Source organism: Aythya ferina, assembly GCF_964211825.1.
Source record: "Aythya ferina genome assembly, contig: HAP1_SCAFFOLD_139, whole genome shotgun sequence".
In the NCBI taxonomy this organism is placed as follows: domain Eukaryota; kingdom Metazoa; phylum Chordata; class Aves; order Anseriformes; family Anatidae; genus Aythya; species Aythya ferina.
This window is the reverse complement of record NW_028181386.1, coordinates 62,038-88,199: the sequence shown is the minus strand read 5'-3', so window position 1 is coordinate 88,199 and position 26,162 is coordinate 62,038. Positions and strand designations below refer to the sequence as shown.

Below are 26,162 nucleotides of genomic sequence, written 5' to 3'. Positions count from 1 at the left end.
TGTTATATTTTTGGATCTTTTGCTTGTGGGTTTACTTGTGGGTTGAGTCTTTAGATCTTGCAGCCTTCTAGGCTTTAAGTGCTTGGAATTCACATACTCGATGCTCTTTTATGAGTGGTTGTCAGGTACGTTGTTTTTGGGAAACCGTGGGGTACAGTTTCTTGACCGCATAAGGGCAGTAGTGCCTAGGGAGTGAGCAGGGCACGTTGCGGCGCGGCGCCGCCCGGGCACGTTGCGGCGCGGCGCCGCCCGGGCACGTTGCGGCGCGGCGCCGCCCGGGCACGTTGCGGCGCGGCGCCGCCCGGGCACGTTGCGGCGCGGCGCCGCCCGGGCACGTTGCGGCGCGGCGCCGCCCGGGCACGTTGCGGCGCGGCGCCGCCCGGGCACGTTGCGGCGCGGCGCCGCCCGGGCACGTTGCGGCGCGGCGCCGCCCGGGCACGTTGCGGCGCGGCGCCGCCCGGGCACGTTGCGGCGCGGCGCCGCCCGGGCACGTTGCGGCGCGGCGCCGCCCGGGCACGTTGCGGCGCGGCGCCGCCCGGGCACGTTGCGGCGCGGCGCCGCCCGGGCACGTTGCGGCGCGGCGCCGCCCGGGCACGTTGCGGCGCGGCGCCGCCCGGGCACGTTGCGGCGCGGCGCCGCCCGGGCACGTTGCGGCGCGGCGCCGCCCGGGCACGTTGCGGCGCGGCGCCGCCCGGGCACGTTGCGGCGCGGCGCCGCCCGGGCACGTTGCGGCGCGGCGCCGCCCGGGCACGTTGCGGCGCGGCGCCGCCCGGGCACGTTGCGGCGCGGCGCCGCCCGGGCACGTTGCGGCGCGGCGCCGCCCGGGCACGTTGCGGCGCGGCGCCGCCCGGGCACGTTGCGGCGCGGCGCCGCCCGGGCACGTTGCGGCGCGGCGCCGCCCGGGCACGTTGCGGCGCGGCGCCGCCCGGGCACGTTGCGGCGCGGCGCCGCCCGGGCACGTTGCGGCGCGGCGCCGCCCGGGCACGTTTCTCAGGTGGAGCTGTTGAGCAGGTGAGGTAAAGGAGCTGGGAACAGAGAGGTATTGCACAACTGTATGTTCCATCAGTAGTAGTCAGCGTTGTGGTGTTGGTGGGTATTAGGGCTGGCATGCTAGTGAATGCTGGTTCTCTGCGTTTACTGATGGGGATGAGCCTGTTTAAACTAATTCTAGTTGAGAAAGTTTCAGTTACTAGCTTGGTGATATTGTAAATCCCTTATTAAAACCTGCAGAAAAAGCAAAAGGGGATTCGTGCTTCTAGAATCACCAGAGATATCTTGTCTGCTCTCTGCATGCTTTTGAGATAAAGTTGATTTTAAAAAAGAAAGAAAAAAACCCAGCTGCTTTTCTTGCTCTCTTCCTACTTTCTTGTGCTTTGCCCCTCCCCTTTCCCAGCTGGTTTGGTTTGGGTGCTGGGCGGGGCCAGAAGGTATATGAGCCCCAGGCATGGCATCAGAGAGCTCCCTCTGCCTGGGCTGCTCTTTGGGGTCAGTGCTTTGTTTTTCCTTCAGTCAGTTGCAGGGTTGTTTAGGCAGGCTGGAGTCTATGAATTTCTGGATTTCTAAGTGGTTGGAATTCTAGATTTCTAAGTGCTTGAAATAGAGGGATATTTAGTAGAGGCTGCTGGCTCACTTTTTTTTTTGGGATGGTGGCATATGCTCCTGTTTTTGAGCTATATTTTAATCTCTAGAGGTATAAAACCACTTGTTTTAGTCCTCTGGAGAGTTACCCCCGCTTGATTACATGCTACATATGGCTTGACAGTGTAGATGCAGCATTACCAAGAGACTGAGCATGGTTGTATCAGAGTCACCTTTTTCATCCGCAAAGGGTAAGTCTGTGATTACCCCTGCCAGGGCTGCTGTGTGTGCATGTCTTTTTGGCATGTGTGTGTGCATGTCTTTTTGGTGTGTTGTGTGGCCTGGGCAGAGTTTGCAGTGGCGCTGTGAGCGAAGAATCTCAGAGCTGGTGAGCAGCTGAAGTAACAGAGCTGGGAAGAGAGAGGTATTGCAGCAGGTACACTGTGGCTATGAGGTGCCTCAGAGTGTGCTTTCCTCTTGTCTTTGCAGGTGCTTTGTGCAGTCGTGGACAGGGAAGGGAAATCTTCATGTTACGAAGCTCTGAGGGAAGGTGAGTGTTGTCGGCCTGGTCATCCCTTATCCGAAGTGAAGGAAAGATTGTTTGGTGTTTGATTGCTTTGGCGTATAATCTGTTCTGCACCTAGATGTTTCTTTCTACGTAAAAAAATGTTTGAGCTATTTCCAGTTAAGCAAGTTCCATTTAGTTGCTGGGGGCGGTATTGTCCTTTTAATATTCAAAGCTGCACCAAAAGCATGGGGATTGTTCCTTCTAGAAACACCCCAGTTCTCTTGTCTGCAGTCTGCATGCTGTTGAGCTAAAGCAGATTTCAAGAAAAAAAAAAAAAAAAAAAAAAAAACAAAGAAAAACACACACACAAACAACAACAAAAAAACACCATTGGGTGACTTCTTGTGAACGCAGCGATCATTTAATCCCTTTGTTTTCCCAGGTGGTGTGGATGATACTGGCTGCACTGTTGGAGTTTGGATTTGGAGAGGAACACATGAGCACAATCATATGTAACATCAGAAGTAGTCAGCATTGTGGAGAAGGTGGGCATCATGGCCGGAGTGCTAGTGAATGCTGGTAGTCTGTTTTTGCAGCTGATGATGAGCCTGGCACTTGACTAAGATGACAATCGGTGCTTGTGCATTTCTTGAGGTGGAGGAACTTTACCATCCAGCAACCTGAGAGCTAAGTTGGGGGGCACCTGGTATTTGCATATCTGGGGTGGCTAATGGGAGCTGGGAGTCAGAGCAGCGTGGAGCCAGCTGGCTGAATAGACTTGGTGCCACTGTGAGGGTAGTTCAGGCTGGGTCACGTTCAGGCTGCTTGTGGCTGGGTCACCAGGCTAATAGAAGCAGCGGGATTATTTTGTAGCTTGAGTGCGTGTGCCAGGCATGACAGTTTCCTTCTGTTCGTCTGTCCTGTAGTGTTGCTTCTGCAATGTCTGTTCTGTGCTTCTTGGGTCTTGATATCCTCCTAGCTTTTTACACTGGACTGACTAGACATGCGACTTGATAGCGGTGCTGAAGGGCCTCAATGCTTGTTTTGTCATCATGACTCTGATCCAAGCACTTCTTGTCTTGCAGTTGCTGCTTGAAGTGCAGATCTGTTTCAGGTCTTGTGCATTGTATTCTGTTTGAGATCACATCTGTTTCCATCCTCACTCTTGAAGAAGTCATCTGGGCTGCATCAGGAGCTCTTGCTTTGGAATTGATTTCCTAAGTGTCTTCTTCAGGGGTTTTCACTCCCCATCCTTCTGGTCTCTTGTCTTGAAGGCAGGCTTTTTAGGCCTCCATCATCCCAGTTCTGGCAGTTGCTTCCAGTCTCCTGTCATGATATTTGAGTCTCTCCTTGGGTCTGCTACAGAGCACCTGTTCTGACTTGCTGTTGCCATAGGGCTTCCCTCTGGGGGTCGCTTTTTCTTGTGCATTGTGTTGTGTGTTTTGTTTGTAGTGTTTGTGGCGTGCCTGTGTGTATGTGTTTGGTCTGGAGCTGTCCTGCCTGGCAGTTAGTGATGGTAGCTAATGTCCATGGGTGTACTAATACATTGTCCGGGCTGTTTTGGCAAAGACATCCGGTCTGCCTCTGGGCATGTACTGAAGGGCAGCTGGCACAGTCATCTCTATGGTGTTTGGCAGATTTGGGGGGGAGGAGAGTAGTGCTGCTTGCGAGCAGCTGCTCGCATAGCGCTTGAACGGTGTGCTTGAGGAGGTCTGTCGAATCTTGAAAGCTTACAGATACGGGGTTTTGAAATTCTTATTTTTATTTCTTTCCTGTCCCCAGTAGAGTGTAAAGCTTTGGAGGAACCTGTCACAGGAAAGAGCTCCTTCTGGAACTGTCCAGCACTTGGTAGGCAACTCAGTGACTGGCTTGATCCCCTTTCCAGGTGCTGAGGCAAGGGGGCTGCTGTTTTGAAATGATAATATTGTAAATGGGGTTCCTTTGTGTTGTTGAGGGATGGGTGCTAATGCTGGCAGCTGAATGATTATCTTGTGACTGTGTTTTCCTTTGTTCAGGCTGAAACTCAGTATGTAGTCCAGGATGTCATGACCCGAGGTGCCTCTGGAGTGAGTGGTGTGATGAGCAGAGGTAGCTGTTATTTTTGGGGTGCGGTTGTCACTGCAGTTATTTTCTTACATCCAATCGAGTAAAATTCCACTTTCTCTTTTAGAGGTGCTATAAGTGGGTAAAGAGAACAGATGGAAGCATGTGCCATGTGGGGCAGGCAAGCGGCAGAGGTACAGGAGGGGATGAGAGTAACTGTCCCGAGGGCGCTGTGGCTTTTGCTCCTGCGATTGCTTTCTCTCCTGTTTATGAGGTGCCACAGACAAGGTGGGCTGAGATAGCCTTTAGAGTAGGAGGAAAGCAGGTCACTGGAATGCTGCGTGGTTCCTGAGAAAGGTGTTGTGTAGGAAAAAGGTTGTCTGGTGTGGCAGTTCCTGATGTCGGTCGTCTTTGGTAGGCAAAGAGGTGCCCGAAGCCCTGTCCTGTGTAGCCTGAGCACGCCTCACTGAGGATGAAGCCTGCTTTCCAGCAGTTTGCAAAACTGTTGAGGCTGAAATGCTGCATCTGTGTTTGGGTTGGGGTTGCACCTTGGTGAGTGTAGGGATGGGTTTTAAGCTGGTGCAGCGGAGGGCCTGGCCCCAGTGTCCTGTAGCGTGTTTTGACCCATCAGCATAGCCTTTGGTTTTCAGATAGCCTACTGAAGTAAGTGATTTTTCCTGTGAATGGAATGGAATTGATTTTGTTGGTGTATAATCTGTTCTGCTCCTAGAGTTTTCTTTAAATGTAAATAAAAGTTTGAGCTAATTCCAGCTGGAAAAGCTTCAGTTACTTGCTTGGTGGTATTGTCCTTTTAATATTAAAAGCCGTAGCAAAAGCATGGGGATTGTTGCTTCTAGAAACACCCCAGTTGTCTTGTCTGCAGTCTGCATGCTGTTGAGCTAAGCCTTATAAATAAGTAAATAAACCACAGCTGCTGCTCCTCCTCTTTCTACTTTCTTGTGCTTTGCCCCTCCCCTTTCCCAGGTGATTCCTTCAGTCAGTTGCAGGGTTCTTTAGGCAGGCTGGAGTCTATGGATTTCTGGATTTCTAAGTGCTTGGAATTCACTTAATAGAGGGATATTTAGTAGAGGCTGCTGGCTCACTGTTTTTTGGGATGGTGGCATACGCTCCTGTGTTTGAGCTATTTTTGAATCTCTAGATGAACCAACCCACTTGTGTAACTCTACAAAGGACTAAAACCAGCTTGATTACATGCTACAAGGGGCTTGACCACATTGGTACAGTATTACCAAGAGACTGAGCAGGGTCACCTTCTTCATCTGCAAAGTGTAAGTTTGTGATTAGCCCTGTTGGAGCTGCTATGCATTCATGGCCATCTGGCATTTGTGGACTTCAGGGTGTTTTTTTTATTTGTCTAGCTCTGGTCTCTGTGTTTGAGTTCTTATCAAGGAGCTGTACTGTTTGTGTGTCCATCGTGGATGTGACCTTCTCTCTCTATTTTTTGTAGCCCAGGGCATAGGCACGGAAACTTGAACGAAGCATGAGAGTGAGTGGACAGCAGTGGGGTCCCCGAGTTGTTCGGTGGACTGTGTTAGTCTGCTTCACCTGTTGGGCCGGCTTTGCAAGCGCCTTGCGACAGCAGAGTACGTCTCCTGCCACATTTCTGAGACCTGCCAGACATCAGCAGTTCCAGTTCCTGAAATGCTGGAGCTGCTCAGGGCGCAAGAGGAGCAGGGAGCATGATGCATCTCCTTGAGATGTTAGGTGAGCGAAGCGGTCGTACTGGGTTGGGGTACGTGGCTTTGGGGCTTCTTGGCTGTTGCAGTAGGGGAGGAAGGAAGAGGAGTGGGGAAAGACTGTTTTGTGGATCGTCACGTTTGTCTGTTCTTTCTCCTTGGTCTAAGCCCTATGACTTTGGCTCGGCACACTGAATGGAAGTGCTAAGCCTGGATCGGGAAGGTGAGTGGAGAAAAGGTGGAAAACAGGTATTGTTTTTGGTGTTGTAGTCTATTGGTGCGCCTCTGGGTGACTCCTCTTTTGCAGGGACGAAGAAGGTACTGGGAACATCCTAGCTGGCCTTTGTGGTCCACGTTGATGGTGGATTCTGAGCCCTGAGAATTAAGTCCGGGGGCAAATATTGTATGTTGGGGAGTGGTTGGCAGAGGGAGGCGGGGAGTTTTCTAGAGGGTATCTATCTGGTTTCAGAAGCGGAGCAGGTCAGTTGACTACGACTGTTTCTGAGGAGGTTGTTCTACTGGAAGAAATTTGGCTGGTGTGCTGGTGCCTGATGGCACTTTATTTCTGCAGGTGAAGAAGAGCCTGGTGCCTGAGGCAATGTCCTGGCTAGCGTTTGTGTTCCTTGGTGAAGATGGAACCTGCCTCCCAGCATTCCCAAGCTAAGTTGGGGGGCAAGTGCTATGTTTGAGTTGGGGTTGTGAATGCACCCATAGGGCGAGGGTCTGTGCTTCTAAGTCATTGCTTTGGATGGGGCCTTTCAGGATCGATCAGGTCAGGCAGAGAGATTATGTGTGGGGAGTTCTGTCACGTACAGTGTGAACACATGCCAGGCAGGGCAGTCCCAGTTTGTCATCTGTGTTCTGTGTTGTCTGTGCTGTACTGTGCTGTTGCTCTTGGTGTTTGGCAGGCCCTGGGGAAGCCATCCTGAGGGTACTGAACACTTAACATCATCAGAATAATGCTGATGTTCAATTGGGAGCTGAGCACCTCTCATCTTGCAGTGGGAGTTTAAAGGAATCACTTCTGTGTGTGTAATACTTTTTTGTATCAAACGTTTCTTGATATGATCAACATATGTTACATGCTCCTCAGGTCTTGATATCCGCATTTCCTTCTTCCACTGGACAGATTAGACGGGCAACTTGGTAGCCACACCGAAGTTCCTAAATGCTTGTTTCATCATCGTAGGGCTGATGCGAGCACTTGTCTTGCAGTCGCTGCTTGAAGTGCAGATATGTTTCAGGTCTTGTGCATTGTATTCTGTTTGAGATCACATCTATTTCCATCCTCACTCTTGAAGAAGTCATCTGGGCCGCATCAGGAGCTCTTGCTTTGGAATTGATTTCCTAAGTGTCTTCTTCAGGGGTTTTCACTCCCCATCCTTCTGGTCTCTTGTCTTGAAGGCAGGCTTTTTAGGCCTCCATCATCCCAGTTCTGGCAGTTGCTTCCAGTCTCCTGTCATGATATTTGAGTCTCTCCTTGGGTCTGCTACAGAGCACCTGTTCTGACTTGCTGTTGCCATAGGGCTTCCCTCTGGGGGTCACTTTTTCTTGTGCATTGTGTTGTGTGTTTTGTTTGTAGTGTTTGTGGCGTGCCTGTGTGTATGTGTTTGGTCTGGAGCTGTCCTGCCTGGCAGTTAGTGATTAACGTGGTAGTGCATCGGTGTACTAATACATTGTCCGGGCTGTTTTGGCAAAGACATCCGGTCTGACACTGGGCTACTGAAGGGCAGCTGGCACAATATATCTGTTTGCGAGTAACTGCCCGCGTACCTCTCTTTGTTTAGTAAATTGTAAACTGTAATTGCAATCGAATTTGGGACCCAGTCGTGTATGACAACTGGGGGATCGTCCGGGAGGGCTTTGGTTCCTGAATTCTTACTTGATCTAGGAGAGGCGCCCCACCATGTGGTGGCTGCTGTTCGAGTCGGGTCGGGACTAATGGCATCTTGAACCTGAATAAAGGTAAGCAAAGGTTGTGATTTTTCTTCAGCTCCCTTGCTGGTTGCAGCACTCTATTTTGCCTGTAATTCTGCATGTGAAGATCCAAATGAAGACAACGTAGTCGTAAGCGTTTAAAGCATATACTGTTCTGTTGGGTGGGATTTGGTTGCCTGTGTAAGAGTGTGACTGAGATGGAATTTAGTTCCAAAGCGATTGTGGAGGTCTTCTAACCGCGGTTCCAATCTCCCGCGAGGGACTTGGCCGGTGAAGGACCGAAGCGATTCCTATAGGATTTGTGGGTGTGTGATAGATCTTAAACCCTCTGTAAGACACTCTTACTAATGTAACCAAGGGCTGTGGGAATTGCCACAGTAAAATTCCTAGATGGGTCAGACAAAATCGAAGACCAGGGACCAGAAGAAAGGGAGCAAATTACCAGACACACCACCAGAAAGTCCATTAGGAATAACGGTTAGAAATTGGAACGATAGAGGCCCCAGAAAAGGAAAAAGTAAATAAAAAACAGTCCAGTATTGTGTGATAGAACGGCCAAAGGAGCCTTTAAGATCACGTCTTTCGGTCTGTTTTTCGATCCTTTGAAGACTGGATTTGTCACGCCTGAAATACACATGTTAATTCGAAGGAACCTTTTTGCCAGGAAGAAAGCGATTATGCAGGATTATGGATCAGGAGGACTTCATGTCCTTTTCCAGCCTCAATATTTACACTAAAAGCAGATAAGAAATTTGAAGAAGAAGAACAGGAAAAAGAAAAAGATAATAAACGGGAGCCGTTGGATAACCTACCATCTCCATATCCTAACAATCCACCTCCGGTGGCTGTGGTATCTCTAGCAGTACCACCGTTGCCCCTGCTTCCACCACCATCAGCACCAGAATGAGACCGACCTCTGGCTGCATGCATGAGAAGTAGGACTGCCATATCTGAGAGAGCTCCTCTATATCCCTTAAGGGAGGTAACTGGTGTATAACTGGGTTGGAGTTTTAACAGTTAGGGTTTTAAGGGTTTCAGGGTTATCGTGTTAGGGTTTTAGAGTTTTTTGGGTTGTAGTGTTGATAGGCTTTTTAGTGTTAGGGTCCTAGGGTTTTATTTTTGGTCAGTTATTCAGGGTTTTAAGATTTTTTTTTTTTTTTTTTTTTCAGGTTAGGTTCTCCAGGGTTAGGGTTTTGAGTGTCCTAATTTTTTGGGTTAGGGTTTTGAGCATCCTACTGATTTGGGTTGGCTTTGGGTTTTGAGCGTCTTAATTTTGGGGTTAGGGCTTCAAGCGTTCTAATTTTGTTGTTTAGGGCTTTGAGAATCCTAATGTTTTGGGTTTGGGTTTTGAGCGTCTTAAGTGTTTGGGTTTGGGCTTTTAGGCATAGGACTTCAGGGGTTTAGTGTGGTAAATAGTTTGGGTTATGCCTGTAGGGGTTTCAAGGACTTTTAGTGTTAGGGCTTGTGGCTATTTTGAAAGGCCGGTAAGTGCTTGGGTTACAGTGAGTGCTGGTAAAAGGTATTTCTCGAACACTCGGCCTGTGATTGGTCAGGCCAGCTGCCTGGGGAATGCTGGTAGGCGTAGTTTTCCGGCACTGGGTATCCGGGAGGCCATGTTTGGTGCCCATAGCATGCCGGGAGATGTAGTTCTCGGACTCCGGACTTCCTGGAGGCCATGTTGGGTGCCCAGAGCATACCGGGAAATGTAGTTCTAGGGAACTGGGGTTAGGGGTTGGGGTTGGGGTTAGGGTTAGATCCGGGTTAGGGTTGGGGTCAGGGGTGCAGGGCTCTGTGCAGCAGTTATTTTTCATTCTAAATCAGGGGAGTCGGTCAGGATGGCCTCATCCTTCAGCATCCTACTATCAGTTAACCATTTTTCAGCCTTCTGCTGGAGTACTCCCCTAACATTATGTGGAGTATGTATCTTCAGAGGTGCCCTACAAGCGACTTTTCTAGCTTCCTCAATCAGTAAGGCAGTAGCCACAATTGCCTGGAAGCACACTGGCTACCCCCTCCTCACAGGGTCTAAGAGTTTGGAACAATATCCCACAGGTTTCTTGATTCCTGCCCATTCTTGACTTAGCTGTAATTGCAACTAACGTATGCAGTTTGGTTAGAAACACTTACAAATAAATAAAAGGGTCTTTGTAAATCTGGGAGGCTCAGCACTGGAGCTTCTATTAACGTTTTCTTCATCAACCTCAACTTTTCCTCATCTTCCTCGTTCCACTTAATTTTTTCTCCAGTCAATTTTTCATATAAAAACTTTGCCTTTTCACTAAACCCTTCAATCCAGGGTCTACAATATCCCAAGAGCCCGAGCAGTTGCCTCACTTCCTTCTTTGTTTTGGGTGATGATAGGGCTAAAATCCCAGATACCCTGTCAGCATCCGATTTTTTCTTTCCTTGGCTAAGCCCATGTCCTAAGTACCTTACTTCTTTTTCCACGAATTGTAATTTAGATTTTGAGACCTTCAACCCTTTTTCCCTAAGAAATTAAGTAATTGGATAGTGGTTCTCCGTGTCTCTTTTTCAGTCTCCCCAGCTATTAATAGGTCATCCACATGTTGCAACAATTTCACTTCCCCCTTTACCTCAAAAAGTTGTAATAATTTTTCTAAAGTTTGGCCAAATAAATGTGGGGATTCAGTAAATCCCTGAGGAAGTACAGTCCATCTAAGCTGTTGTCGCCTTCCTGTTTCGGGGTCTTCCCATTCAAAGGCGAAGTAATTCCAAGACCCTTCACTTAATGGGCAGGCCCAGAAAGCATCCTTCAAATCTATTACACTATACCATTTATGCAGAGGTGTTAGGTGGTTTAATAAAGTGTATGGGTTAGCTGCCACTGGAAATTTGGTTATGGTTCGCTGATTCACAGCCCTAAGATCCTGAACAAACCTGTATGATCCATCAGCCTTTTTTACTGGCAAAATGGGGGTATTATGTGGGGACATACATGGTTCCAGCATCCCCTTTTGGAGCAACCTGTCTATAACTGGTGTTATAAATGGCTAAATCCCAAAATAGGATAATAATCAACGTTTACAATTTATTAAAGGAATAGAGGTAAGCAAACAGTGCTGGGTGTGCTAAGAGTCTCCGCTCCACCTAGACGCACACCCGTTACATCAAGATGATGATTTTTTTTTGCTCCTAGACTAATACATATTCATTACTACTTCTAAAAAAACAGGGTTATTATAATTAGTTCCAGAATCTGAACCCCCCTACTGGAGCATGCGTATCAGTCTCTGGTGGTCCTTCTGGGGGTCTCCCATGCTGAAGGCTCATAGTCTTCCTCTCACGCTTTTTTTCTTGTCCTTCTTTGTACTTCTTGGGTGCATGTCAAAAGCTTGCACAGCGTTCCCTGCAAGCTTTGTCTTTTAGCCGTCCTTCAGCTTTTCCCTTCTCCTTCATCTCCTGGCCAGGTATCAGGGGCTTGCATAGTGTCCCATGCAAAAGTCATAATAGTTAGCAGTTGTTCTGAAAGCCCCGGATATCAGAGACTTCAAGGAAAAAACTTACGAATACATTTTCCTTCAAGCTCTCTATTGACAAGAATTGTTCAAACATTCCTCACAGTCCCTTATCTTCTTTTTAATATCCTCAATTCGTGTCTCTTTTTCAACCTTTTCCATTAATAACTGGATTTCATCAGTCTGTTCTCGGAGGGTCCAGTTCTTAAGCATCATAACTGACATATCCCCTTCCTTTTTTAATGAAGTCATTACAAATGTACTATTTATTATCGGGCGTATCAATAATGTAAAGCAAGGTATCATACAAGGTATGAATAATAACATCATTACACCACATAAAAATAAAAATAACATCCTTTTAACCCATGGTCCACCAGGCAGCCATGAAAATAAATCCCTATCCATACCCTTCCAAGTTTGTGCTGGGACGTGGGCTCATTCCTAATTTCTTTTGTTATCTGTTTAACCACTTTCCCATTATCGTCAATTTGTAAGCAACAATTAGAATCATTTAGTTTCCCACGCACACCCCCCTCTTCTGCTAGTAAATAGTCTAAAACCATTCTATGTGGAAAGATAGCATTCCTCATCTGGGTGGACTGATCAGCTAAAAGATCCAAAGCTGTCGCTGTTTGGTTATTATTTCGAGGACAGCTTGCAACCTAATTATTCGATTCAAATTATAAATAGGTTCTCAGGCTCCAGATATTATCTCATTTGGGTTCCAGGTAGCTGGTCCATAATACTGTATGATTCTTTCAGGGGGCCATTCATTTTCTCTCCGTTGTTGAGCACTACCTCCGGCTAAGGAAGCATCAATAGATCGTTTTTCTCTATTCAGATCATCATATAATTTTATTCCTAAATGATTTCCTTGTATTTGTGACAATAAAAAGAACAAGGGTCTTATGTAGCCCACGTAGCATATTCCTGACCAGTCCTTTGGTAGCCTTTTGTAGGCCTGTTTGCCACACACCCAATAATGTCCCTTTAGAGCCCACGTCCCATTTGGAAAAGGACAGTCCCATTCTCTTTTATTCCTTGGGGTGTGAAAATACAAAGGGTTTTTGTTACCAAGTGGTCCTGTTACAATGTTTGCCCCATTAGTACTTGTATATATACACCTCCAAGCTCCCGCACTAGATTCCCACTCACAATTACAACTAAGTTCTCCTTCACGACTTGTCATACCACGAGCTGACCAGAAATGTTTAAAGAACACTTCTGTCCCATTCTCATCTTGCCGCCTCCAGCAGTAGACTCTTACCACATGCTGCTCCCTAGTGGTGTTATCACGCTGACAACTCGGGATTTGAACGTCAAATTGTCCCTTTGATTGTGCTCTTGCCATGGCTTCGCATCCAGGTCCAAAAAATTTCTTATATGAGCATTTCAGCCAAGTCCCATTTTTCAGCTGGACATGTGTAGCGTTCCATTTTCCTTTACTTGATGTACAGTTTATAGGTCCACATTCAGGATCAGTACAATCATATCCGGGAGATAGAGTCCATTTACAAAAGCTTTTTCCCACCTTTACTGTTCCTGTTCTGGTTAAACAGTATATACCCTGCTCTGACAAGTGCAATTGCCATGGGCCTTCTTCCTCTTTCCAGAATTGTGTACCATTATGAACTTCACTCAAATTACTAACCCACCACTTAGGTTCAACCGGGCCAGCTACCCAGGGCCAACTTTCAGTTCCCTGTGATCCCCCACAAACCCAGCAATTGCTAAGGTTAAAAGCCTTGGCCACTTCTTCCCCCAGAATGAACAAGTTATTCCCGTGGCTTAATTGCCCCTGTAAAAATAGTACCAGGAAGTATAACATCCTTCTGCGTCATCCAGGGGTTATCGTGGGGGTGTGAGAAATGCCTCCAATCAAGGGGTTGGGCCCACTTCAAGGATCTATTTGAGCTTGGGTTACTGTTCAGCCTTTGAGGGTGATCCAGCTCCTGGAAAACTAATTACAATAGGTTAAAAAATAATAATAATAATCATATTTATTATATAAATATATTTTTGTTTGCTTGTTTGTTTCTTTTTCCTGGGACAACCTGGCTTTAGTGTGGGCAAAGTCCGGTTGAGGCCCTCCCACTCGGCAGTCAATACCCGTAGGGGTTGCCTCCCTTGGTAGACTATACACACCACAGTGGAGGGTCCTGCCCCGGTCTTGCCTTCTCCCTTTCTTCCCTTCAGGCTTGTCCCCTCCTTCTGGCATTCTTAATTTATGCAGAGCCTTATTGCCAGAACATTAGTTCTTTTTTAGCTTTAATTTCAGTTCCCCAGGAGCAGACTCAACCCTCCAAGTTCGGGTATTTATTGGTTCTTTTACTCTAGATGCATGGGTCCAACCCCTTTCTGCTGTTCTCACAGCTGTTTCAGTGGTAAGTAAAACAAGGTATGGTCCCTTCCACCGGGCGTGTAATGATTCTTCCCTCCAAGTTTTTATTAAGACCTTGTCCCCTGGTTGTATTTGATGAATAGCAAACCCTAAAGGTGGTGTCTGAGCCATTCTTCCAATTTCTCTTAGCTCTTGCAATCTTTTCCCAATAGTAATTGCGTATTTCTGGATACTACAATCCTCAACTACATTGTTTCCCAGAGGCATTCCCTGTGAATAAGGCATACCATATAACATTTCATATGGTGATAATCCAGTCTCACTGTGTGGTTTAGTTCTTATGTTTAGAAGTGCCAATGGTAAGCATTTTGTCCAGGGCATTTGTGTCTCAATCATTAATTTAGCCAATTGTTGTTTCATTGTTTGATTCATTCTCTCTACTTTTCCTGAGCTTTGTGGGTGCCATGGAGTATGATATTCCCATGGATTACCTAATGATTGACACAATAATCTTACTATTTTAGAAGTAAAGTGTGTGCCCTGATCAGAATCAATGTACTGGATTATCCCATATCTAGGTATCAGGTGTTCTAATAAATTTTTTGCCACCATTTGTGCCGTAGCTGGTGCTACGGGATAAGCTTCTACCCATTGTATTAAATGATATACTATTACCAATAAATACGTTATCCTCCCTACCATGGGCAATTCAGTGAAATCAACTTGTACTTTCTCAAAAGGCCTATAAGCTGTTTTTCTTCCTCCCGCGGCTGCTTGTCAAAACACTTTCTTATTTATCTTCTGACAAGTTAAACAACCTTGTGTGATTTGCTTTGCTATTTCAAATACCCCTATGCAACCAAATTGTTGAAGTAAGTGATTACTTAATGCTTTTGTACCCCAATGTGTTTGTGTATGCAAACGTTCCAATCTTTGCCTTGCATAAGCTTGTGGTAATATCTCTCGCCCGTCTGGCAATGTCCATTTTCCTTGTTCTAATCTAGCACCTGTTTTCTCCAGTTTTGTCTGTTCTTCAGGAGTAAACTTTTTTTCTTCTCCCTCTCGTCTTTCTTCCTCCTGTACTGTATTAATTTTAGCAGCCTGAGTTCTCAAGGCTGCTTCCTGAGCTTCTTTATCTGCTAGATTGTTCCCTCTGGTGTGGTAATCTAATCCTCTTTGGTGTCCTTTTACATGTACCACTGCTATTTCTTTTGGTTCTCTTAATGCCCTTAAATTTTTTATTATTAATTGTTGATGTATAAGATTCCTCCCTTGAGTAGTAACAAAACCTCTTTCTTCACAAATTTTTCCGAAGGTATGAACCACCCCACATGCATATTTAGAATCTGTATATATAGTTCCACTTTTCCCCTTTAATAGTTCCACGGCCCTATATAGGACATACAGCTCACGAGCCTGAGCTGACCATGATAGACTCAAGGGTCCTGATTCCACAGGTTCCAGGTGCTTATTAATTATTGCATATCCTGATTTTCTTTTTCCCTCCACTACTCAGGAGGAGCCATCTATGAACAGTGCTTCTCCCTTCTCTAATTCAGTATCTCTTAAATCGGGTCTTCCTTTAGTCTGGGTCTCAATTATATCTAAACAGTTGTGTTGTAATTCCTCTGATGGTTTTCCGAACAAAAATTGTGCTGGACTCTGAGCAGAGCTTACCCTTAGTTCTAAGTCAGGGGAGTCAATTAGTATAGCTTCATACTTTAGGATCTGGCTGTCTGTTAACCATTTCTCTGCTTTCTGTTGTAAGACACTTCTGACGTTGTGTGGAGTATACACTTTTAAGGGAGCATTACAAGTGATCTTTCTAACTTCCTCTATTAATAATGCCGTAGCGACCAAAGCTTGGAGACAAGCAGGCCACCCTCTACTTACTGGACCAAGTAACTTAGAACAATACCCCACGGGTTTCTTAATTCCTGCCCAGTCTTGAGTATGAACTCCATATGCCGCCTGGTTTGATGTGTTCACAAAGGGATAAAAAGGTTTTTCCAGATCCAGAAGGCTCAACACAGGTGCTTGTATTAATGCCTCTTTTATTTCTTCAAATTGTTGATTATCTTCTGCAGACCACTTAAGTTGGTTCTTAATTAATTTCTCATATAAGAATTTAACTTTTTCACTGTAGCTTTCAAGCCATGGTCTACAGTATCCTAATAATCCCAATATTTGCTGGATTTCCTTTTTAGTTTGTGGGGGTCTTAAGGATAGGATCCCAGATACCCTGTCAGGATCTAACTTCTTTTTTCCCTTACTTAACCAATGTCCTAAGTATTTTACTTCCTGTTCCACAAATTGAACAGGAAGTAAAATACTTAGTAATTTTGTAAATACTTAGTATTTACTTTATTTTTATTTATATATAGTAAGTATTTTAAAATACTTAGTAATTTTGATCGAGACACCTTGAATCCCTTTTCTCCCAGGAAACTGAACAATTTCATAGGAGCTTCTCGGGTTCCCTCTTCAGTTTCTCCTGCTACTAATAGATCATCCACATACTGCAATAATTTTACCTCCCTGGGTAATGCAAAATCTTGTAAAACTTTTTCTAAAGTTGGTCCAAATAGATTTGGTGACTGTAAACCCCTGTGGTAGCACGGTCCACCTTAATTGTTGTTTCCGTCCCGTTTCAGGGTCCTCCCACTCAAAAGCAAAATAATCTCTGGATTTTTCATCCAGAGGGCAGGCCCAAAAGGCATCTTTCAGATCTATTACGCTATACCAAGTATGTTTGGGAGAGATATGACTTAGTAAAGTATAAGGTTTTGCCACCACAAGGAATTTAGTGACTGTTCGCTGATTTACAGCTCTCAGGTCCTGTATGACCCATCCGATTTCTTTACAGGGAGGATGGGTGTATTATGAGGTGACATACACGGTTCTAGAGTTCCTTTTTCCAGAAGTCTATGGGTTTTAATCCTTTTCGACCCTCCATTGGTATAGGGTATTGTTTAATTCTAATTGGACGATGTGGATCCATGTGAACATTGAACGATGTGAACATTTATGGGGTCCATTTCTATTTTTCCAATTTCCCCTTCCTTATAGCACACTGAAGGGTTAATGAATTCTTCGTCTTTTTGTGTCAAAGTGTATAATTTAATCTGCAATTTATCCCCTTGGCTTTGAATGCTTAAGTTTAATTTTAAAATCAAATCCCTTCCTAGTAAATTGTACTCTGTTTCAGCGAGCAAAAGTAAATCATTAAGACAGATTTTTTTATCTGTTTCTGTCTCTACATCTTTCAAAACAGGTACCTTAAAGGGCTCTCCTTTTGCCCCTATTACAGACATGCAACTCTTCCCTTCTTCTATTCCTTTTGGAAGTTTTTGAATAGTGGATTTTTCAGCCCCTGTGTCTACTGAAAATAAGACTTCCTCTTTATGGGGACCAATTAATAGTTTTATCAACGGCTCTGTTGATGTTGAAGTCCCCAGAAGATATAGCCCCTGACACCCCTATTCTTCTTTGAATATTTTCTCATCTTGTTCCCGCTTATGATATTTCCTCTGAACGTGTCTCTTCTTGTTGCAATAGTAACAGACGGGAATTGTCGATTTCCCTCGACAAGGCTGACCCCTAGGGTTTTTTTCTATTACTTTTTTTCTCCTCTCCCCGGACAAGGTCTTGTGGAATGAGGTTAAGCCACGAAAGACTGTATGAACTTGGAAGTGATGGGAAAACTTACAGTTTTTAAGAAGAATGTTAGTTGTGTTTAAGGCAGTAAATTAGATCATCCTCGTAGGAGCTTTCTAAACAGATCAGAAGAGGGCAAGAGTGTACTTAAGGACCGAAAAGGGTGTTGCAGTAGATAGCTGATGAGTTAGATTATGTGATAGAGCTCAGCTGCACACCTGCAAAGGAGCTCAGAGAGACAGTGAGAGGAGGCTGAGCCCCAGAAAATACTTTGCTCCTCCCTTCAGAGGCCCAGAGGAGCAGAGAGATGCACAGTGGCAGGTGGGAACCCGAGGGAAGTTCTTCAGAGGAAGAATGGCTGGGCCATGGACTAGTAAGGGAGAAGCAGAGTTGACTCCTTTGGAGGTTTAGTTAGGAAAACATTAGCTCAAAGTCTTAATAAGAGTAGCTTGAATACAAGGCGGGCGCCAGTCTAGAGGGAGAAGCTTGGTTAAAGTGTGTGGGTTTCAGGGAGCTGCGCAGTAGAGACTTGTAGAGAGGAATTTTAAATAGCACGTTGAATGGGAAATGAGCCCGGGGCAATTAATTGATGATCAAAATGCAAACTACAATTTTAAATCAGGAAAGAGCTAGACTATACTTTTATAATGAAAAATACGCCAGAAAAGAGTGAGGAAAGTGTCGGTGTTGTTATAAAGGAAGTTACTGGAACAAAGGAAAGGGTTAGAGGAGCAATAAAGCAGAGAAATTCATGCTTTTGTGATAGAAGTGTTGGAACACCAAGGACTGGAGATGGTAGTGATCACAAACTCATTTCCTGATCGCTCAGTTTTCCGTGTGCTGTCTGTATACCCCATGGCACCTACCTCGCATTCAGAAAGCAATGCAACCTTTGGGGTTAAAAAATAAAAACCAGAGAGGGCAGTGCTTTCCAAGAAAAAAAGATAAGTCCTTGTGGCAAACAGGTAGGTGAACGGAGTATGTACGTTCCTTCCTCGGTGTCCTGCTGTTAACGTGAGAGGATATTCACCAGAACCCAGTAGATGATTGCACTCTGGTTCTTGTGTTTTTTACCATCTTTCATGAAACAACTTCAGGTTACTTGACAGAAGCTAATGGCCTAAGCTTATGTGCATTTGGCATTGTTTTCTCATTGGTGAGCTTCAAGCCTGTGTCTGGCCCATTATTGCTCACAGAATTTGTGGCAGAGCTAGACTTGGACTTAGATTACTACGCTTAGTCTTAGCACTGCAGATTATTAAAACCCTTTCCATTAAATACTTTCTCAAACTAAGAAGTGACTTTCTGAAATAGCTGTTTTCAGAAGATCTGCATCTTAGCTAAGCAATATGACAGAATTTTGCCTGTTGTTAAACACTGAGGCTGACGACAAGTCCATCAGCAGTTTCAGAGAGCACAGAACAATGTCCAGATGCATGCTCATCTGCTAGGATTTGTGATTTCTGAAACGTGACTTGCATAAATTCATCTTAAGGTTTTGCAGGATCCACTGTGTCATTAAAATAATGCTAATACTAAAACTGACAGGCATCTGTGTAATGCATTTTGGATTTCATATAATTTGCAAAAGTACTTAATGATTCGGTGTCATTTTGTGGTACAGTACAAACATCAAGAGGAAGTGAGAACAAAGAAAATGGTGGTGAAGATGTTCCAAGGCGTTACAACCTTCGACAGAGTAAACCTGTTGACCGCTACCAAGCTCCTATGGAAAGTAGGTTGAACGCACAGTTTCTCTTAAAACCTTATTTCTTGCACATAAGTGAGATAGAATTTTTGAATGCAAAGACGTGTTTGCGCACACAGTTCTATTTCAGTTCTGTACCTTCATTCTGCACATGAACTTCCCTGTTTTTATCAGACACGTGTGTCCTGTGCACATTGTATTTCTTTGCTGTTTGGCGTACTTAGTGCTATGTATCCTTGCTATAACAGTAATTAATCACACTTAATGGTCTTGCTCTTGTGATTTTCAGTTCACCTTTAAACAGGGCGTAGTTTTCCACTTGTACCATGCACTGATGAAAAGCAAAAACAGTTAAAAATTCTTCTGGAATTAGGGATGAGTGAAACACGTGGCATTTTCTTTTTCTTTTGATATCCTCCTCTCTTAAATGTATCTGTATCATTATTCTAAATTCTTTCCTTTCAGTAAGACAAAGAGATCGAGAGAGGACTAACTCGGGCCAGCCGTGTTCTGTCAGACAGAAAGAGTCACTTGAAAATGCTGGGTCACAAAAATATAGAAGACGTGCCAGGTTGGTGTATGGCTAGTGATAGCTCTTACTTATCCGTAGAGCTGTCAGTCTCTTTACTGCATAATGCTTCAACGGGTTTTCAGTTTAGTGGTAATTACAGAGTAAGTTTATGATCAGTACTTTGGTAGTCTGAGGATAGAGAGGAAAGAACTATTTGGAGGGGAGGAGGTGGATACTTTTAAGTTGGTTTCTTTTTTAAATCCAATATTTGTGGGTCGCTGATAAGATGATTATGGAGGTAGTGTCTGAGTTTCTGTAACTGAAATTCTTTGGTTCTGGAACTGAAGCCGGAATCCCCCCTTAAAAATCTTAGTCAGACTATTTAATCTTGAAGGATACAAAGGATTTTCTTAAAACCGAAAATAATTTTATTCGATTTAGAGGGAGAGGCTTTATGGAAGTTTTGTTAGATTTAAAAAAAAAAAAAAGTTATCACTCAAATACTGACTCTAGTTTCTGTTTGGAATCAACTAATGTTTCTATATGCAGTTAACCTTAAACAATAAAAGATCTAAATGAAATCATAAATTGCCTTAGTAATGATAAAGGCTTTTTGGATTCTGTAAGCAGTTAGTGCGTAGAGAATGCTGTTGATTGCCAATATTTTGTTGAGCATTCTTGAAAGCAGACAGTTGTCACGAGGAAAATCATGTCATGGCCTTTGAAATCAGATTCCTAAGGAGTACAGTGGACTGGAAAATAGATCTCAGAGGCAATTTTGAGATAGAATTCCCTTAATTTTTGGTGTTACTTAGTATCTGCTCTATTTTCTTTTTAACTTTCTGGTTTATATGCTTGCTTGCAGACGGAGACGTGCAGATGACATCAGTGATTCTACACCCTCTTGCTCATCTCCCTTGCTTAGCACGTGTGATACGGAGGAGGGTGGTGAGAGCAGTGAGGACGGCGAGAGCACATCTCCAAGAAGGTTGCTGTCGGTAGAGAATAGGGGAGGGATGAATCTCCTTCAAATGAATATTTAGCCATGTTTAAGTTTATCTAAATGTAACTGTGTAAGTTTATGTCAATTAATTAGGTCTTCTAATATATTAATTAATGTCTTCTACATTTGCTTGGCATTATTATGAAAAACAAAAATCTTCGAGCTGCATCTTAAAGAAAAAGAAGCCCTATAACTTCTCCTTAATTCAAATCAGGACTTTTTGAGTGAAACGTCAGAAACGGGACCTAAAGAGAGTTCAGAGGGATCAAAAGAAAGCTGGAGGAAGTCAGGGAGATGCAATGCAAATAGATAATGCGGTAAGTGGTAAACTAATCATCGTGTCAGCGAGTGTTTCCAGTGATTCTGAAAGATCTCAGTGTGCCATCTACAACTACCTTTGTTGATGGTTTTCTCTAAAGCAACTTCAAAAATTGCCCAGAATGTTTGCGTTGTGCTGAGATAATTTCTGATGAAACCTTGATCTAGGTTGCTGCTTTCTTTAACATACAAACTCTGTGGTGTTGAATTTCTCTTTAGATTGGATTTGAGAACGTGGGTGGTCTTTCGGAACACATTGCAGCTTTGAAAGAGATGGTGATTTTTCCCGTCCTGTATCCAGAAGTTTTTCAGCAGTTCAATATTCAGCCCCCAAGGTAACTCATGACAGTGATAAATCGTAAGTCAGCTGTTTTCAGGAGAAAGTTCAATTAAGGTATCAATATGCTTCCGTGCTTCAACATTTTTGGCAGCGGTGAACATTTGTTTTAGTAGTAGCAAAAAGTGGTTTCTTAAAAATGGATAAAATCCAGAATATTTGTAGGTTAAAAATATAAGCAATGTCTGAAAATTGTAAGTTTTACCATCTGGTGTTTTTAAAAAGTTGGGTTAGTTGGGTTGGAGTGGTTTTGTTCTCAGTTTTATGTACAAGTCAGCTTGATGAGTCTGTAAGCAAGAAGGGATTATCTAGTGTGGAAGTCAATTGTAATATGTTGCCTGGAAGCCCAGTTGTTTTTCCTGCCTACTTTTGCTTTCTTTTTTTCTTTTTTTTTTTTTTTTTTTCCTCTGAGTGCTAAGGCATCGCTTTTCCTTCCGGCTTTAGGCTTCCTCACTTGCCATCAGCAATAGATGGTCTGAGAGACCAAACCCAGTAACTTAATGCTTTTGAAAGGAGCATTAAATGCTTTACTATCAGATTCTGCATATTGTGAAAGCAAGAATATGCAGTTTATTGCTGCAGAATGAACTGGTGATTCACCATTCAGCCCATTCTCAGATTCTGTGCTGAAGTTTGCCCGTTTGGCTCCGGTTTGCTGTAATCACCCTGTTTGTCAGCAGTTTTGGAAGTGTCCTTCTGGGACAGTATGCTCTCTTTTGAAGTTTTTATACGTTTGAGTTACCTCCTTATTCATTTCTTTGGGTGAAAAAAATGAATTTTCTTGTGAAATGTTGTAAAAACGCGGAACTTCTATCTGTTCTGCCTCTACCCACACTTCAGCTATTACTGCTGTCTTGTACATGACGTGTTTTGGTTAGGAAAGACGAGTTTGTTCTAGAGACGATGGTTGTAGGAGGTACTCATCATGATGTTTTTTTTCCTATCTGGATCTTTTTTATTGCAGAGGTTGTCTATTTTATGGCCCCCAGGAACAGGGAAAACACTAGTTGATCGTGCACTTGCCAGTGAATATAGTCGAAGTGACAGGAAAATATCATTTTTTCTGAGAAATGCTTCGGACTGCGTGAGAAAATAAGTGGGGGAATCAGAACGCCAACTTCGTGTGTTATTTGAACAGGTAAGGTTGAAATGCACAGTGTATTCTGTCAGAGTTGAAACCATTATTTTCTGTGGTCAACGTTTTTAAGTAGCACTTGCTCTTTTTTTGTATTTTGTTATTTTTTTTTTCCCCCTGAAATGGAAATGCCAGTGTTTCTGCTGTGAATGTCAGCTGTAAGAACTACTGGAACAATTTGCTTCCTGTCACCCGGATACAGTGGGTTGACACAGACTGCTGTCTTCTGTTAGTCATGCCAGATACTCCAGTAGCTCTATCAGTAGAGGTCCCAGAGGCTAAAGTGAAAAATCTAGTTTAGATGACATTCCAACCATGATGTTTTTGTGCATTTTTCCTTTAAATAATGCTGTTTTACTCAGTGTTTTCCTGCTAGGCCTGTCAGATGCGACCTTCAATTATTTTCTTTGATGAGATAGATGGTCTCGCTCCTGTGCGCTTCAGTAAACAAGACCACATTCATAGGTATTACAGTTTTGCACCTACATAAAATCTGCTTGATCTTTGGGAAAAAAAAAAAAAAAAAAAAAAGGACGATGACCTGTTTAATTTACTGTGAACATGTTAATTTATCCTGAAAACTTGTAACTCAATGCCAAAACAGGTGATTCTAAACGATAGTAGAAACCAATTTACTAAGCCTGATATCAGCATGTGGTCTGTGTTAACTTACCTATTTTTTATGTCTTAAAATGAGTCTTGTCCTTAAAAAGCTTGTCCTTTATGACTACTCATGGAAGAAAGTCATGTGGAATGTAACAAAATTTACTGAACCAGTAAGTAAAACTTATATTTTTCTATTTGTTCCATTGTTTCAACTCTTCTGACCCTTCTGGACGGCATAGATAACAGAAGAGAGATCGTGGTAATTGGAGCTGCCAACAGACTGGATTCTATAGGTCCTACTTTACGAAGACCAGGACGCTTTGACAGAGAGTTCCTCTTCAACTTGCCAGATAAAGAGGTGAGAACTTAAATTCAACGTTAGTGCTACCATGGCAAAGTCCAACTTTATAGGAAAAAAAATTGACAACTTGAACGAAAGAGTGATATGTGGAGACACTGCGCTGTTCCATGGAGGGCAAATCTGGTACTGGATATATATGGTCAGGATGATACCACCAAGTAGTTAGTTCTATAATCAAACCTTTAATTCCCAAAGTTGTACCTGTTTGCTTAATTATTTAGTCCACTTGGGCGCTTTCATCATGAAGTTGTGTTTTTGGTCTCAATCCTTCACTTATGAGTGAATAGGGGACGTGTTTGCATTTGATTGTGCCCCGGATCAGTGGTAGTAGTTTGAGTCATAATTCTTTTCTTCTTTATAGCAATTGTAGCAATTGGAAGCATTGTGCCAGAAGTGCTTTCTGTGAATTTACTGGCTGGAAAGCAAATGTGATGAAGTAATGAGACTGTCCCAATGAAAGCTTGCTAAGTTTTAGAGAAGTTTTTTGGACAGCAAAGAAATGTTTCTGGATAAATTTTTCATTACAGTATTTTCCTCTGGGTCCTTAGGTCTCGTAGTTTGGAAACTTGTTATTGAAGCTATAAATGCCTTTTCTTTCACTGTAGGTTCCTAGAAAAAGTTCAGTATAACAAATAAGAAATATTCAATTTCCTGGTTGACAATGCAGAGTGTATATTAAATAACTGTAAAATACTTGAAAGTTGAGCAAGTAAGAAAAGTGTATTAGTAGATGAGGGGTTTTGAGGGAGGACTGTTTTGTTTTTTGTTGTTTGTTTGTTTGCTTTTTGGTTTGTTTGTTTCTTGTTGGTATTTTTAAGGAAAACTTGGGACAAGCGAAAATGCAATGATTTTGCTTCCAGGCTAGAAAAGAAATTGTCAAGATTCATACTAGTGACTGGACCCCTCAGCCACCGGACATGTTGCTTGATGAACTAGCTGAGAAATGCATTGGTAAGACTGAAATCAAAATGGATTCTTGCTTGTGACCAAGTTGTAAAGAACCTAGCTTGTACCAGGCAGTACCCATGCTCTTGTGCCTTGCTGCACAACTAGTCAACGAGGCAGCTGGCACGCCTTCATAGCAATCAGAGTGAGATGCTTTCATCTATTTACTCTTTGTTGTCGTTCCTCTTGTTGTCTGAGAACATTAAATGGTTCTGGGGCATCTTCCTCAAGAGTATAGTTTTTGATGAGGAGTCTGCTTCAGCTGCATAAGCGCAGGATATCAGGCAGTGAGCAACATGAAACTTCCCTGCAGAGAGTGGTATAAATGGCTCAGGATTCAAATTAGGATTAAATAAAAAAAATAGGATTTATTAGAAGAATATAAAAGAATAGAGGTAAGCAAACAGTGCTGGGTGCACTGAGAGTCTCCGCTCCACCAGGGCACACACCAGTTACATCAAGCAGCTGATTTTTTGCTCCTAGACTAATACATATTCATTACTACTTCCAAAAAAATTAGATTATTATAATTAGCCTCCGGGGTCCAGTCCCTCCTACTGGAGCATGCGCATCAGTCTTCTCTGGGGGTCTCTAGGGGTCTTTCATGCTGAAGGCTCGTAGTCTTCTTCTCCAAGTCCTTCCTGTTTGTACTCCTTTGGCACTGTACCAAGTTTATAGAACATTTTCTGCAGGTCTTGTCTCCCAGCCGTCCTTCAGCTTCTTTTTTCTTCCTCTTAATCTCTTGGCCCCCTGGCCAGATACCAAAGGTCTGCATAGTATCCCATAACAGTCACTAGTTGTTATCAGTTGTTATGAAACTCCCAGACATCAAACACAAATAGCTTTCTTATTGACACTTCACGAGTAATTAAAACATTCTTCCCCAGCCATTCACAGGGACAGTCACATCTATAGCAGTGTTAAGTTAATCTCGAAGAAGACAGGAAAAAAAAGGCTGTAACTGTTAGAAATAGAAGTCCGGAATAACAAAAGCTAACAGGTTCATAAATTTGAGGAGTATTTTCTGAAGACTTGATAAATTGACTAGAATGAGGGGGAGACTGGGACACACTGCATCTGTGGTTCAAGAATTAAATTGCCAGTGCAGGGCCCAGAGGCAGACAGGATTCAAACAGAATTGTTCTTTATGGACACGAAATGTTAAAACATTCCTCACAAGCGGTAGCACTTTGAATTCCCTGTTAAGCTGTTTGGTTTTGGCATTACAAATTCTTTAAATGTTGCATGTTGTAAACCTGGGCCTTGACTGATGTAACGTTTGATTTTTGTTTGTTAGGATACTGTGGTGCAGATATCAAATCCCTCTGTACTGAAGCTGTGCTGTGCTCTCTACGCCGATGCTATCCTCAGATTTATGCAAGTAGGGAGAAATTGCAGCTAGATGTTAATTCTATTAAAATAAAAGCGAAGGACTTTTTCATGGCTATGAAGAAGGTTGTTCCAGCTTCAAACCGGATCGAGACTTCGCCCGTACAAGCACTATCACCCATTTTCAAGCCACTTTTTCAAAGATCAGTAGAGAATATTTTACAAGTTGTGCAGAAGATCTTCCCGCATGCACAGCTTGCACTGAAGGAGGACCGACAGCAAGGTATAACCACAGCATCCACTTCTTTATAATTCTGCTAAAGCAAAAACTTGTGGTTTGTGCAATCAACTTATAGCTTTCAGACATAATGGTGGTAGAATTTTATTATTTGCATGTGCGTGTCTTGTTTTTGGGCAAGTCTGGAATATAACGCATAGGTTTTATTGTGGATTCGAAACTGAAATGCCAAATGGAAGCTCTGAATGATCAATACACAGTAAAGGATGATGCGTTCTCTACTGAAGCATGCTGCTTCTGACGGCAGCTAAGATAATTAGCATTTGTAGAGGTTGACTTGAGGTTTGAAGTATAAGGCACCTATTTTTCTTTAAAAAATCAAAACTCAGATCTTTGGAGGGGAAGCATTTCTAGGTCAATGTTTCTAATT

The 26,162-nt window shown here is 43.6% G+C and overlaps 1 protein-coding gene and 1 long non-coding RNA gene across 2 annotated transcripts; both read left to right on the top strand.

Annotated features, from left to right (window-relative positions):
* Positions 1–1,746: 1,746 nt before the first annotated feature.
* LOC311428785 (uncharacterized protein) lies at positions 1,747–21,049 on the top strand (the record flags this gene model as incomplete). The annotated part of the gene is made up of 11 exons (XM_084540066.1): positions 1,747–1,829; positions 2,068–2,128; positions 2,529–2,631; positions 3,869–3,934; positions 4,102–4,174; positions 5,289–5,418; positions 5,598–5,854; positions 18,866–18,976; positions 19,415–19,520; positions 20,326–20,448; positions 21,001–21,049. Exons 7-11 carry the CDS (start codon positions 5,830–5,832, stop codon positions 21,047–21,049), a joined length of 414 nt encoding a protein of 137 aa, XP_084396192.1. The 5' UTR covers positions 1,747–1,829; positions 2,068–2,128; positions 2,529–2,631; positions 3,869–3,934; positions 4,102–4,174; positions 5,289–5,418; positions 5,598–5,829.
* Positions 21,050–22,150: 1,101 nt separating this feature from the next.
* On the top strand, positions 22,151–23,218 carry LOC311428780. Its single transcript, XR_014687884.1, has 3 exons — positions 22,151–22,256; positions 22,616–22,718; positions 23,099–23,218. It is a non-coding gene; the product is annotated as an uncharacterized lncRNA (long non-coding RNA).
* Positions 23,219–26,162: the final 2,944 nt, after the last annotated feature.